The sequence below is a fragment of the Patiria miniata genome, unplaced genomic scaffold (genome assembly GCF_015706575.1).
Source record: "Patiria miniata isolate m_02_andy unplaced genomic scaffold, ASM1570657v1 HiC_scaffold_1, whole genome shotgun sequence".
Lineage (NCBI taxonomy): Eukaryota > Metazoa > Echinodermata > Asteroidea > Valvatida > Asterinidae > Patiria > Patiria miniata.
The window spans coordinates 33,135,724-33,150,914 of record NW_024037047.1 but is presented as its reverse complement, the minus strand read 5'-3'; the positions used below and the strand labels follow the sequence as shown (position 1 = coordinate 33,150,914).

General features: G+C 40.4%; 1 protein-coding gene across 1 annotated transcript in view; it reads right to left on the bottom strand.

Annotated features, from left to right (window-relative positions):
- LOC119733070 overlaps window positions 1-14,184 on the bottom strand; it is a 47,707-nt gene extending 33,523 nt beyond the window's left edge. The window contains 15 exon segments of the mRNA XM_038206654.1: window positions 1,046-1,196; window positions 1,490-1,708; window positions 2,793-2,937; window positions 3,187-3,461; window positions 3,694-3,900; window positions 3,999-4,169; window positions 4,318-4,444; window positions 4,654-5,020; window positions 5,276-5,569; window positions 6,506-6,686; window positions 7,332-7,545; window positions 7,850-8,006; window positions 11,738-11,995; window positions 13,291-13,395; window positions 14,079-14,184. Coding sequence (XP_038062582.1) covers window positions 1,046-1,196; window positions 1,490-1,708; window positions 2,793-2,937; window positions 3,187-3,461; window positions 3,694-3,900; window positions 3,999-4,169; window positions 4,318-4,444; window positions 4,654-5,020; window positions 5,276-5,569; window positions 6,506-6,686; window positions 7,332-7,545; window positions 7,850-8,006; window positions 11,738-11,995; window positions 13,291-13,395; window positions 14,079-14,094 — 2,887 coding nt within the window. The 5' untranslated portion in view covers window positions 14,095-14,184.
- Window positions 14,185-15,191: the final 1,007 nt, after the last annotated feature.

Below are 15,191 nucleotides of genomic sequence, written 5' to 3'. Positions count from 1 at the left end.
TGCACTCCTGATTTTGAACACAATTCTTTTTAATGAAAATTAAAAAAACTGCAGCAAACTGGTTACTGAAAGGCAAAATGACAGGGCTACAGAAATACAAATTCTTTAAATGTTACATTTAGTACAGATAGCAGTCGTGCAATATTCTGTTAAGATGTGGGAAGGTACGCACAGATCAAAGTCTAGCACGCATGATAGGAATTTTAGGTCAGTTTTTCCATCAGACTTTATTACTATATGATGAACCTGCCACTTAAATTCATTTAAAAAAATACATTTCAGTTACAAATGTTGATACTGTAAATTATATGGCCATAAAACAATGGAAAACAAGCGATTAAGAAAACTAGTACAGTTAACTTAAATCAGTCGCTTAAATTCAATTGACTGTCGAATCACTATTGACAACTATCTCCTCATCATGGACTCCCTGCATGAACAGTAGATGGCGATTTGTGACTACTCTCGAAAGTCCCAGTGGACTGTAAACACCACATGACCAACGAGTACACATGACCAATGTTATTCTGAATACACACAAACGCAATGCATCAGGCGTTGTCAGCAATGTGTTTGAATGTCTCCACGTTGGTCTCCCCCAACTCTCTCTTTTTTACCGTTGAGGGTGGGCTTGTGCACAGAACCCATAGCTATCGACTCAGTTTTTATCCTCCACGTTGATTGAGCATCACCAAAAAAATACTAGTGGGACACTTTGGCCAATAGTCAACATTGACTGAAAACATGGTTACTAAGTATCAGCAATGCACTCATCCTCTACATGGACAGAGACACGCCCAACAAATAAGGGATTATTTGACCAATAATCAACACTAATTCTAATTTGGTTGGATTGACTAGTTTTGATTGACTTACCAATAACCACTTTGTATCTGAGGCTGGTATCCACATCATCTATGATGCCACCATATCTCAATTCAGTAATCAAGTATTCATCCTCCAAATAAACACAGACACGCCCAAAAAAACATAGGCGGGGCACTTACGACCAATAATCAACACTATCTAGGTTTGATTGACTCACCGATGGCAACTTGGTATCTCAGGCTGGTATCCTCATCATCAATGAAGCCATCAACTCCCCATTTAGCAATCAAGTATTCATCCTCCACATGGACAGAGACACGTCCAACAAACATGGGCGAAGTGGTATCCACTACTATTGGACCAATCACCTGCTTGCAAAGAAACAACATTTATTAAACAAATGTATGGATATGCATATTTTCTCCTCTCTTGATTATATACGATTTCCTTAACCTGTTTCTTTCTGTCCCTTGAATAAACCAACAAGTTAATCCTGCCTCTTCTATGCCCGCATACTTCAAACACAATTGGGTTCTGGATCACACTTTCATGCCAAATACACTGCCTGTGACATCCGATCTGAGAGTCGAATCCATGTTAGGCATGCCTAAGTAATTTAACACACATCCTAATTATTATCCCCTTTCAGTCCATTACCCACCTTGGATGTAGATAGCTGAGCCTTGTTGATGGCCTTCAGAACCAGAAAGAACACAGCTCCATGGCTGATATGAGGATGGTACATCACAAAGTGATCATGACCTGATGTTGACATGAAGGTCACCAAGTCAGGGGTCGGGTTTGAGGGGTCACTGCTCAGACCTATCTCATAGTCATAGATGGAGCTCTCTCTATCCTCTCCAATCCATGAGATGGTCACCTGTCATTGATAACATGACATTAATACCATCTGTAGCGGCAAGATGTTAAATTTGTTTTGGTTTTAATCATAGTTTATTTCCAGGTGTTTTCTATATTTGTAATTTGCAATCACTCGTACGCTTGATTGCAAGTACGTTTCTTGCGGTTGCATGTAACTAGAGTCTCTGTACTTTCGTTAGATTGCCCTCTGTTGAGATGGCATATTAATGTGGTAAAGGTGAACTTCTTCATGATTCCGATGATTTGTGAATAATTGACGTGTTTGTGATTCCTATCATTCGTTAAATTTTTTTGACTTGTTTCGTTTTTATCCACCAAATTTACTTGAAATTAGCAAGGTTCCTAGGTCCCCAATGCTGAAGATTCGAATTCCAACACAATCGGTTAGCTATAATGATTCATTTAAGGTAAAAATGTATTGTATTCTGATTCATTTGATAGCACTATTTGCAACTTTCTTAGTAAAATTATCATGTATTTCGGACAAACAACGTACTGATCAATACTGGTGAATGATTTATCATATTTTCCTTTTAATTGTGGCTAAAATTTAGTAGTATAATGTCTGTAATTACAGTGAACTACAATCCCCACCACTATTTTCTCATCACCACCACCAATTATTAATGACCCAAGTAGACATGTTAAGATGAGGATGCGTTCAGACAAGGGACCGAATAAAGCACTTAAAGCACTGTTTACAAGGCTACACCGTCGAAAAGTTACATCTAATAGCATTTGTCGTTTTCAAATGTCTGTCTCAAGACACTCTTTCGTATGGACTATATTTACATAAACCTCATCCACATGGTATGTGAATGTTACATCAGAGAACTTAAACGCCATCTTCATTGTGAACTGTCCTTTAAACATCCAGATATCTGTTAAAGTCCACCTGGAGCCATAGTCTTGGAGCTGCTTAGCACAGTATTTTGTGTAGCATATATTTTATTAGCTTAGTAACACAGGTACGTTACCATCCAAACTCTCACGTAATTAGTATTGCTGGTGAGTGGTTGTTAGCAAACACATTTCTAGGCTTAACTGCTCCATGAGTTTAGGCCCTGAATAGAGCTACGTACGTGTTTGTCCGTTGGGAGGAAGAACTTCTGCTCAATGGGTGAAATCCACAGACAGTTTACGTCTCCCTCTAGTATTGCTGAAGAGTCGTTGCTACCAGCTAGCTCAGGATAAACTGACAAATCATCTATCAAAACAGCTATGGAACTGTGTGTAAGAAAACTCACATGATTATACAAGGCGTTCATGTAAACTTACCAGGTATAAGATTTCATCAACAACACTTTGCAGAGGTACAATGAGAGGGGTAAATGCAGTAAACTGCTTTGCCTAAGGACAATGAATCTTTACAATCTTTACACAGTTTGGAAGATGACATAGTAAAGCTAAGTGTTAAACAGCATGAGTCTTATCGGAATGCTCAACTGCTTCAGTCTCATGCAGTCTCGTCCCTACCTGCAGTCACTGGACGCATTCATTAGCTCCATCTTCCTGCGATGCTCATTGATGAACCACACCCGACCCTCAGCATCCTTGGCCAGGCCAGGCAACATCCGAGCAAAGCTGACAGCAATCTGGGTCAGCTCTGGAGGGCTGGTATCAATCACGACACCGTCAGAGCAGACGGCCTCCGATGGTTCCAGGGCACGGTTATACGCGATGACAGTGATGTAGTACTGACCAGGCGAGGGGGCTGTCCAACTGGCATGAGTGGAAGTTGTCCTCGTCATCTTAAACATGATGGAATCATATTAGTAAAACAGTTTTCTAAAAACCTGAGCCAAAATTTAAAAGTGTTTACTACTGAAAAAGGAGGACTGATTTGTAAAGTTATCAAAAAGCTTTTGATTTACAGATTAATGTTTGGAAGTCACAGCAATGTGAATCACAAATCATTAAAGATATTAAAGATTTGAGTATTGCTGATATCAAGGACAAACCACCAACCCACATACAACTTACATCATTGCTGACACTGCCGATTGATGTATTGCCGGTCCAACAGGAGTCATCAAACAGATACTGATAGAACTTGACCCCACTCTCCTTGTCAAAGAACCCCTCCCAATAAGCCGAGAGGTCACTGCCCTCCTGAAAGTCTACCTCACTGGACCCAGGTATCCCATCATGCACTGCACCAGCTTGAGGAGCAGAGGAATCCACTGTTATCTGTGATTCATCAGTAATAAGGATTTGAGTTCGGTTGGTTATTTGGAATTCATTATAAAATTTATTAGGAATTTCTGATTTTTCTTGAATATACATACCTTGATTGTCCGGGTAGTAACTAGTCTTGCTTGGTTGGTCACCGTCAGGGTGATGTAGTAATCATAGTCATGGGTGCCAATGTGCATTGTTGGGTGGAAACCATAGTCTATTGCGTAACAATCACCAATTGGGACACACATACAGCTGACGGGATCACAATCCTCAGTGTCCTGTGTGGAAAGCAAAAAATAACAGCAAACCTTCCCGCATCAAGCCATAATTTTACCGTTGCAAGAGGAATGAAAGTCTGATGCAAAATACATCATTGTAACATTGGATAACCTTTAAAGTTTTCCGTTCGAGACTTTGTTGTTTTACCGTATTGATTTTCCTGGCCGGCAATGTCTGACTGCCATGTTCCATCTCTGTGCCAGTGTGGTTGTCAAAGAGAAGCCACTTGATGGTTCGTATACCACTGTGAATGTCATATGTCCTGAATTCAACACTGTGGAAGAATGAACGAAACATAGCCCTAAGATGAAAAGACGCCAAGTTTGTTTACACACATGCTTTCCTATGGTAGCTTTTAGGTAGGGTCCCTCATACCCTAAAAAAGTGCGGGCTAAAAAAGTACTTTTTATTTTGCTAGGCATAGGTTTATCAATCACATATCACCCTAGCATCACAAGAAGAATAATAACATAGAGTTCCTACCTCATCTTATCCAGATCCTCTGAATTATGAACGGTTACATTCACCTCCCCGTCCCGTACCAGCCAAAAGTTTTCAATAACAGGCGGGGAAGAATCAGCATGAACCAACACACTGTCCCTCACAAAGTGACCAGCCAAATCCCTGGCCTCCACCCAGAACCGAATGGAATCACCATCCACTAGGGTAAGGTTATACGTTGCTTGTGTGTTTGTGCCTTCACTACTCCAATGGTCTGAGTCGTCGTCACTCACGTTGACTGTGGTCCTGCCACCGCTGTGGTCGATGTCGTGTAGGACGCGGAATTCTGTCACACCAAGGGAGTTAGGGATGGCTGCACGGCTACGCCGCCCAAAGTTCTGATCATAGTCTAGAGGGGAAGTTCAGATAGAAGTAGCGTTACATGAGGAGATAAAAGAAAATTGACGATGGGAAGGATTTATACATGTAAGTACTGGGAAACCTAAACATTGCTCTATCATATGAGCTACTGTGACATATTTTGGCAATTTTGCGGGAATTTCTGTTCAAAAGATATCGGAAGATTAGTAAAACGCCTTGTTGTTTAACTTATAATTGAACTTATGATTACCAACTAGCAACAAAAGAAATTTGCCAAACTCACCTGAATCGACAGAACCAGCAACATAGGACCCAATCGGTTTTAGCAATCCTTGGTTGAGATGATGTACATTAATAAATCGGTTTGTCCAATGAAGCTGTACAGATGTCGACCCTCCAGTGAAGTCTAGATGGGTCATCCACACATAGTTGGTTTCTGCAGTCGCTGAGACAACGCGTAGAGAGAAGTCATCTTGAAGGGTGACATCGTGTAGATCGTCGTCAAAGAACACAAAGCGTCTGCTGTGCCTGACATTGCCCGCATTGTCCACAACGCTCAGGATGAAGGAGTATACACCTGTTCAGATGTGGACGGAAAGAAACAGGTCACCACTGTCCACTTCACCAATACATTATAAAGGTCAAACTGTGTACATGTCTATTTTGTAAATTGGGAACACATCTGTGCATGTGAAACATCCTTTTCTAATTGAGGACGGGAGTCCAATCGAGGACGTCCTCGATTGGAAAACGTGTACAAAATGAACGGGAGCAAGTGTGCGTGTGTCCATGGTTTGATTGTGCGCGAAAAGTGCGATCATGCTCGACTTGTTGTTGTCTACGAAACAGGCGACTTGCCTACAAATTAAATGCGCAAGGGGATACCTCGCTGTATTATATTAATTTATAATAGTGAAGAAACAAGCACAAGTTTGTGTCCCACAACCATTCATATCCGTTTGATAGTGAAAATCATGACCTCTTAATGGTAACATGTCTGACTACTCAACAATCTCAAGTAGGGTGCAAAACAACTAACCTGGTGATGAAGGTTTAGCTCCATTTCTAGTGAACATCTTCAGAAGAAAGCAAATGCGAAAATCTCTGGGGTTATGTGGCCACCCTATTCTGCACAAACCTTCAATGATTTTTTTTGTTTTCTTCCAAATATATGATATCCGGAAGTTATAATTTTACGGGGTATTTGATACCAGTCCTGTTTTTAATTTGAGCAAGGTTTTGGTCATTAAATCACGTAGGTAAACCTCAGGATATAATTGCAAATGATCCTATAATAATGGAATAAGTAACAAAACATTGTTTAATTGAGGCTTGATGAAAAAACAGCTCTTCCAAGTTTTACTTTCCTCGGTTGTAAAATACAAGTAAAGGGAACATTTTGCACTACAAGACATACATTTTGTTCTAAAAAAATGAAAATTACTAAACTGAGCTTCATTTTAGGTTACATTTGAGGGTTTCAAAAACACCTGATCATATTATTCTGACTTACCAACATGGGGCAAAGTGATGTTCTGACCTGAGAAGGTCACTCCACTATAAACGGGTGGAATGTCAAACATTTCTGTCATCTCATTGCCATGGCTACCAGATAGCTTTCGCACTTCAAGTTCGTATTCCTTGATGCCTGCAAGATTGTCTGCCCAGCCTTGCCAGGTGACATTTATCTCTGCCTGTGGAGAAAAAAAAGTATAGTACAAAGGTAAAAACTAATCAAGACTATTTTATACGGATCATTCTAAAACAATGGGATCCACTTTTTTCCTGGATGTGACATCAATGAGTTTATAATTCGCAGGCCTAATTAATGCAGTCATTCTCATTCTGTGCAGTCAGAAATTAAATTCGCTGCAGTCAGTTATTATGAATAGCAAACTACCTTCCCAATAAATAAAAGAAAATTGAATTCATTCTTATTACTTGAAGGGTAAATTACAAAGTACCAAGTTAACAGAGACTGGAAAAGATCACACATTGTACCCTATATTTATAGAATGACCCAACTATATATCAGTGTAAATCCATTTGGGGGTTCATTATTCACCCTTTAAAGCAACGATATAATGTTTACAATAACCTTTGTGATCAAAATTTACTAGGCTTGCTTGGGCGTCATAGTGTGCATGAGCGAAGACATTGAAGCTGGATTTGGCCCGCTATGATCTGCTGAAAACCCGACGTGGCTGGCGTTCTACCGAAGTTGAGCTATAAGCCTTAGGTCAGCTGAGTGTCCCAATTCAACCACGTCTTTGTTCAAAGGTGCTAGTTAAATGTCATTAACTTTTATAGCCGTTGTACAATTGTTGGGCCACGCTAACCTGTGATGTAACATCATTCCCTGCATATAGCATAGTGGTTCCACATCCACTGCCAACGTCTACACAGTGGTAGGGGTCAACAAAGTCAAAGGTGAAAGTTGAAGAGTTGGAGGTTGTCCTGTCGTTGTAGTATCGTGTGATAATATTGCTTGAATGATCCCTGTCGTGGAGTTTCATGTACCCACCACTTGTAGAATATACATCACACGTCAGTCTGTAATATCATACAAATGTAGGATAAACACATGCACCAAGAAGAAATTTCAGTAAAACAATCAGAAGAAAATCAGTTGATTGAGACTGATTATCATGTTGCAGTGTTATTATTTGAACAGAGTAATTCCTATCAATAAAGAAACAAAGAAAGGTTTGAGGGAGTAATAATTCAGAGGTTTCATTTATACAACAATTTTGTCTTAAATATCTTTATTTTGCTCCAAATTAATTGGCACAAACAAAAAGTTGTTATCATCAAGTAAAATGTTTGCCAGTATGATCATACTATCTTATGGGCTTACACATCTCCTGTAGCTGGTGTCCAGGTGTTGTAGTTCAAGTTGAATGTAAATTGACAGGATACTGCGACTGTTGCCGGACTGTTTTGATTGAAAGAATTTCCAGTCGTAGATGTCGTACAATCCTGCAAGCCTATTGAATATGTCACAATGTGGTTGCCTAGTGCATGGAAAAATTAAAAAAATGTAAGGCAATCACAATGTAGGTTTTTTTAGGTTCAGATTAAGTAAAGGTAAATATTTATCGTTTATATCAAATTGACATAAACAATTCATGCATCACTTATAGTGGCCTTGTTAATATTTTCATACAGGTATGTTAGGTTCAGTGACTAAACCGAAAAGGGGAATGGGGGCAGTGGAGTAAGGAACAAATACCTTTGTCCGCTAGAATGTAGCTATGAGCTTTGTATTTTCGACACTATGACTGTGTGTCCCATCCAACAAATCGGCTTTTTTTGGGGGGGGGGGGTGGCACGCCCAAAATAGATTTTTAAATTGCATTAACAATTTTAGGATAATATTAGTTAGGAGCTTTTCCAATGTGACATCGAACGAAAAACGTTGCCCTCGACAAATTGTCAATTAATTAATTAATTGTTACTTTTGAATTAGGAGTGGGACGCCCCTAATTCGAATCTGAGGTCAGCGGGACCGAGTTTCGCGTGCACGTGTGTCTTAAGGTACCTTAACATCTCATATTCAAAATAACGTACTGTACGTAGGCTATGAATTGTAAAGGGCCTGTCACATTATATGCTTTCTCATAGGAGACCTTACGGCGACCAAAAATATTTCATAAATTAAACAATCGCAGCGAGGACGCAAGAAAATGACAACTTTCTGTCTCAAAGAAGCTCAAGCTACGCTCATACTGTGCTCTTAATTCCCGCGCTTACGATGCGCTCAACTCGCTCTCTATGCGCCCCTGTCAAACTCAATTACTCGATCTAGTTGCTGCCGCTGCGCTGCCACTGCGCTCACACTACGCTCTGCTCGCTGTTGATACGTCCTAGTAGCTCGCGTTGCGCTCTTTATTCGCCCAAAATACGCTCATGTGACGTCACTTGCGCTGTATAAATACCACGACAAAACGGGCAATACACAGTCAAGTTTCAAAGTTCATCGCCGTCGAGTTACTTTTGAGCATCTTCAAAGACCTTGGCGCTCATCGGAGACCATTAAGACCCTCTGGCACCCCTCTGGCGACCTATGTAGTTGTCGCTGCGATCTAGTAGTTGTTTTTGCGTCCCAGCCATAAGGACGCAGTGAGAGAGCATATAAGATCGCAGACAGTGTGACAGGGCCTTAAAGAAAAGTTAAGTTACTTATAGCCAGTCTAGTGCTGATGCAGGTTAGACATTCTGATAAACTGTAGTATAGTGCGTGCGTGACTGGGCGTGCCTTAGCGCTAAGTGCGTGCATGTACGTACGCGAGTGGATAACAAAGCCACCTGGGTTGAGTGCAACGCATGCTGTAGTGCATTTGTATGCGAGTAGGTAGATTGCGTGAGGGGGTAATCAAGTGATCGCGGGGGCAGTTGAGTTGTGAACGGCGTACAGTGAGGTAGTTACTGCTTGCACTCGGTGTTTTGTGTAATGCTGACGCGCGCTGTGGGTCCAAGCCGTAACTGTATTTAAGTTACGTTGTGTAATGCTGACGCACAGCCGTACAAGTGAATGTACTGTAAAATGCTGACGCTAGTTTTGCATGGAATAAGCGTATACAAATGCAACGCTGAACGGGTGGTTTGCTTGCGTATTGAACATTACTTACATTGGCATGTATTGTTTACAATAGTGAGCATTATTTACATTGTGGTGCATTACTTACACTGTCGCGTATTGCTGACTTAGTAGCGCATTGGTTACATTGTTGTGCATTGCTTACAACGTGGTGGATTGCTTATATTGTTATGCATTGCCGATGCTGTGCGCGTTGCTGCTGCTAGAGCAGTTGGTTGTCTCCCAGATATATTTAAAGAACTCAGATGATAAAACAAAGACACCAATTAATTGCAATTACTGTACATTTATTGATTATTGGTGAATAAAGGACAATAGCTTGAGGTTACCGACAATTCTGTCTCAGGTGTCTTTGTTACAGGTTTAATGTGTACTTAACAGAGGGCAATTAACAATCATCACAATCGTCGGTATATTTCCACTAAAACGGACCTGCACCCTTAGCCTTGAAATCGCTGTGAGTGGTCTCTCACAGAGATTTTGGAATTTGGAATTTCATCTCCACTTTAATTGGTGTCAGACTTGGTCGTAACCGACTAAGGAGGATTTTCTATTGTTCCTCTTCACTTTTCCTCTTTTTATACTCGATTTTTTTTTGCAACAGCTCTCAATGGTTTTGTACACGTTTTCTAATCGAGGTCCTTCAACGTATAGCTAGACTTTGGAAAACGGGTTTTTCCATCCTCTGAGAGGAAAAGACATAAAAGTAGCAGAGATTCTGATACAACTTAGGATCAGTGATGCAGCGAGGCAGCCTGGCGTGCAGTAGGTCTACCATGATCGCACAGCATGTTCCAGAACGGCCGCGATCATAGCGTATGGATCAGTCCATGTAGTTTGGTTCCCAGACCAAAAGATTTTGACTATTCCTGTTGAATCTTAGGTCAGGTAGCCTCCGGTAATACATTGAAAATTTCCGAAGTTTAAGAATTTGTTTCGTCGACAATCGGATAGCGCCCGACTATTATCGAGTATAATATAGGTTTAATTAACTGCTAATTGTTATTATATTTTTAAATGAGTTGATAATTAACATTCATTGCTTTCATTTAGAAAACTTGAAATTTAACGACGATTTCGTGCTTCAAATATACTCAGATCATATGGGCGAAATTGTTGCTGCGTCCGACAATTTTGAATTTGACGACCGTTACCGAGACTTTCCAAAACTCAGCCTTCATTCGGCTCCGCCTGCTATTTGGCTGCGTAATTTTGAAGATTCCAGAGAGCAGCCCAACGGTAGTTTTATAGTCCACATTTTCCAAATATGGGATTTTTTTTTCTATGGTCGAATTAGGCCAAGCTTCCATGTAATCCTCACCCCTACTATACACCACAAGCCTGTAGACTCCCATTGGCCAGACCCTAGCCACTCCGGAGTAAGGAGTGTTGAAAGACAGAAGCCAAGATGGCGCCCAATGCCTTTGTTCGGTAATTGGAGATCTTAGTGGCCAGACCTAAGTGCCGCCGATCCCCTTGTGTCAACCCCTCGTGCCGCCTGGAGCCCAGACAGGTTGTAAACAATTCCTGGCAATGTGAATGACCAATATCTTGTGCATGTAGAGTCTTGCCAGGGTGATTGACCTATAAACACATGTGGTGATAAAATTCTACACGTGGTTCCACGGTTTGATTTTTTTTTTGATAAGCTGCTCCGAGGGGTTTACAGATATATAAATCTGTATTATCATAACTGTATGATATTACGAAGCAAGTGATTTATTATTAAAAGCTAAAAGTGATAAAGCGAAATCGGAAACGAAGCCGAGCTTTGAAAAAGGGCCATCAATGTCGTCATGGGATTTTTTTTAGCCACGGAGGCTGCCCGACCTACATTAAGACGTGAGCGTCGGGAATAATTGTCGGTCTGGGAACCAGACTACGGTCCAGGCTAATACCAAACGCGTGATAGAAAAATTAACATACATAAATGCATGGCTATGTCACTAGATATGAATATTCATAACGTTTCGCTGAAAACCTGCTGAACTGGAGCGCGCTGTGTAAAACCCCTTGTTAAAACTGTATAAAGACCTGAAAATGCAAGCCAATTTATTTGTTACAGGGCGTTATTTTCCTTTAAAAGTCGTTCGGAAAATATATTTGAAATTGTGAAAAAAAAAGTATATACCAACTTTAACTTACGATTCACAGAAGCTGTCACTCTGGCACCTACAACACCAAGCCCAATGCTTTGAATGTATGGATGTCCACCACTACTAGGGTCTGGTAGTCCTGTAGGCTGGTAAGAACTGATCCAGTTGGTTGTGATGTTTGTAAAGTTGTGTACGTTGGTGAAGACAGTGTCTGTACTACCCTGAACTGTGGGTGATTCCAGAGTTGTTGTCCCGATAGCCAAAGTGGCACGGTGCTCCAATAGGTCTGGTGCTTGACTAATGCCCACTGCAAGAAAAGAGATATTTGAATCACTTGACTATGGCTAATATAATATATGTATATAAAAAGTTCATCATTCGAATTCACCGTTTCTAAAATTTGAATGCGTCCATCATCATCGATTCAGTGCACTTCCAATGTTTAATTTCGTCTTTTGTCAGACACTTTCAAACTCAGTCAAAGCAAATTCAAGCGATGAGCACACATTTTCTTCCCAGAGTATTCGATTTCGTCTCGTCTAGCAGTCGCAGATCCAGAGGGGGGATTTTGGGGGTCAACAGCCCCCTGCTCTGTCAAGAAAAAAAATCATACACATTCCTAAATAATGTCGAACCCCCCCCCCCCCCCTGCTGTGACACCCCCAAAAAAGTATACAGGTATAATGTCTGCCTGTTCAAAATACGGTACACCATTCTGTAATCTAGTGTTAATAATCGTCGAATTTGATCACCGCCCCCTATTGAAATATGGCCCCAGCCCACCCCCCCACGCCCACCCCCCCTCCCCTTCCCAGTTTTTGATTTTACGGAGGCCAAGTGTCCGGAGAAAAAAAAAACGTGTGTACATTTTCAGATTATTTTGCTGATGAAACCCCCCCCCCCTGCGAAAATTCCTGGATCCGCCCCTGTCTAGGCCAAACCTGATATGACCATTTAGAAATCAAATCCGTCTAATTGATTTATATATGACGAATTTGATCTCTAAATACTGCCATTCGACAACAGCTTAGGCACATTTGATCTGTAATTACGAATATTCTCGACATAGTGACTAGGAGGGTGACCAAACTTTAAAATTGAATGGTAAATAGCTAAAGTGGTTTTGGTAAAAGTGTGTGGATTTTTTTTGTGGACGAAATTGAATGTTTTAGTTGGTGGATTTGAATGAAAAATCTTCTAAAATAGCCGGGAAAACCAATATGGGATCCGTTCACAAGTACCCCCTCGGCGGTAAGAAAGGCAGGTTGGCAAGACTGGCAACGAACTCATTGCAGACGATGCCTGATGCTCACAGGAAGACCTATGCCTTTGTGCACATTCAGAACAGAATAAATTTTGTCTGCTTTGCGCTAAATGAACACAAACGAGTATGCACAAGCGCTGTGTCGCATTGCAAGTGGCAAAAACGCGCCCTCGCTTTCTGTCCATATAATGACAGCGAGGTGTTCTTCACTTTCTGCTGCATAGTTTACATTTTTGGTCTTTTGTATGACAGTTACATATTTCCTTGGTTCATATATCAAAAAATGACTTCAAGACTGTCCTTAAAAGGAAATTGAAGACGATTGATTTCTCACTCACATGTTCTGCAGTCAGTTCCTGAGAAGCCACTGCTGCATGTGCACTGGGCATTTGTGCAGGATCCTGGGTAGCAGGCATTGCTGTCACTCCTCCATGAACATTGCTCTAACAAACATTTATCAAAACATAGAAGCCATTGACCATAATTAACTTTTAATCTCATCTAAGGTACTTGGGATTCATATATTGGCCCATAATGGTAACTTAAAAGAGGACTGTGTCCTCTATATACTCCAGAATATACTCCTGTGTATACATACTCCAAAACAAAGGGATATTATAAACAATCCATGTTCAAGGAACATTTAACTTACATAAGTGGGACACCCTGCACATATGGAACCTGGACAGCAGGCAAACATTGGTACTTTTTTAATTTGTCATTGTAGTACCATTAAGAATGACTTCAAATGATTTTTGTTTTGTTTTTCTTGTTATTCATAGTCACTCTTTGAGGATAACTGCTTTAAGAAGTGCATAAGAATTATAACACTAATTTGATGCCAGACCCAACAGAAAAAGGCTAAAAGCTGCATTTCATATAGTGGCACCGTTAGACTTGGGTTCAAGTGTCCCTTTGTGACGATTGGGTGGGTAGTTATGCAAATGTATGCGTCAAATCCGTCAAAACAAGTTTACTTTATTCTATAGATGTCATCTCTATAATGCCTATGGTGCGACATGTCTGAAAGTAAAGGAGCACGGTATATGTACATTTCTATAGCCAACACAGTAAATATCTCCTCCACTTCACTCACATAATGGTCGATCGACATACATATACTTACTTATGCATTGTCTCATGTCGTCACTCTTCTTATAGGCTGATCCAAGCGCTGAGCCATAGTCACCATCACATCGGTCACATTTCTGGTTTGAAGATGTACTGCAGAACACTTCAAGGCAATTCGCAATGGCTGTGCACCCTATGAACCCCCCAAAAGAGTTGTATTTATGAATCAATTAGTCATCAAGATTCCCATGATCACGATCGACACCGATGTTATCTGACTAATTGATTGACCTAGTAAAATAGTTTCCCAGCTACTACTTTTATGGGAATTCTCCCATTTATAATTTTGACTCAAATCTTTGAAAAATGTGCTCAATCACAACGCCATTTAATTGTCCATTCCCTAATAATGAATTCGAAATCACAAATTACTATGGTAAAGTGCAGTGATTCACGTTAGTGTAACAAAGTATTGCTCTTGGTGACTTACGATCGCATCGTGGAGAGTAAAACCCTCGGTTACAGTTGCTGCAGTAGTTAGGACTTGTGCAATCCCCTCCATTGGGACACCAATCAGTATAGCCAAAGCAAATGGCTTAAACACAAGAAATGACACAAATACAATGAATGCATGATTCTTCCAAGTGAAACTCAATTGATAGTTATTTGAGGTATTTTAATTAGCAAATCTGAATTTTCTCAAACATTTTGTAAAAGACAAAAAGTCAACTAACGTAGTGTGCAGCCAGTTGATGTACTTCCAGCCCATCCTGAGCAGCACCGATAGCAGGTTATTTGCCTGTATGTAAGGAATATAATTTATCATGAAAATATTTTTCTCGTTATTGGAATTCATATTATAGCATAGTAGTAAGTATAACATTGTATTCATGCTGAGGTGTTTTGAGTGACAGATTATCAGTATAGGTTATGATAAACTTTCCCTGTAATTATGTGTACTGTGTTCACGATTTTCAAAAAAGCTTCACCAGGCTGCCAGCCATAGAAATATCACCCTGCTTGTCGCGAGAGAAGACGTTTTTGATTTTAATTTATTTTGATTTGATTCCAAACATCATTCTTACAATAATGATACATCAGAATTAAAAGAAAGTTCATCAATCATGTGATGATTGGTGGAGGCTAGCAGAAAGTCGAAGCTTGTACT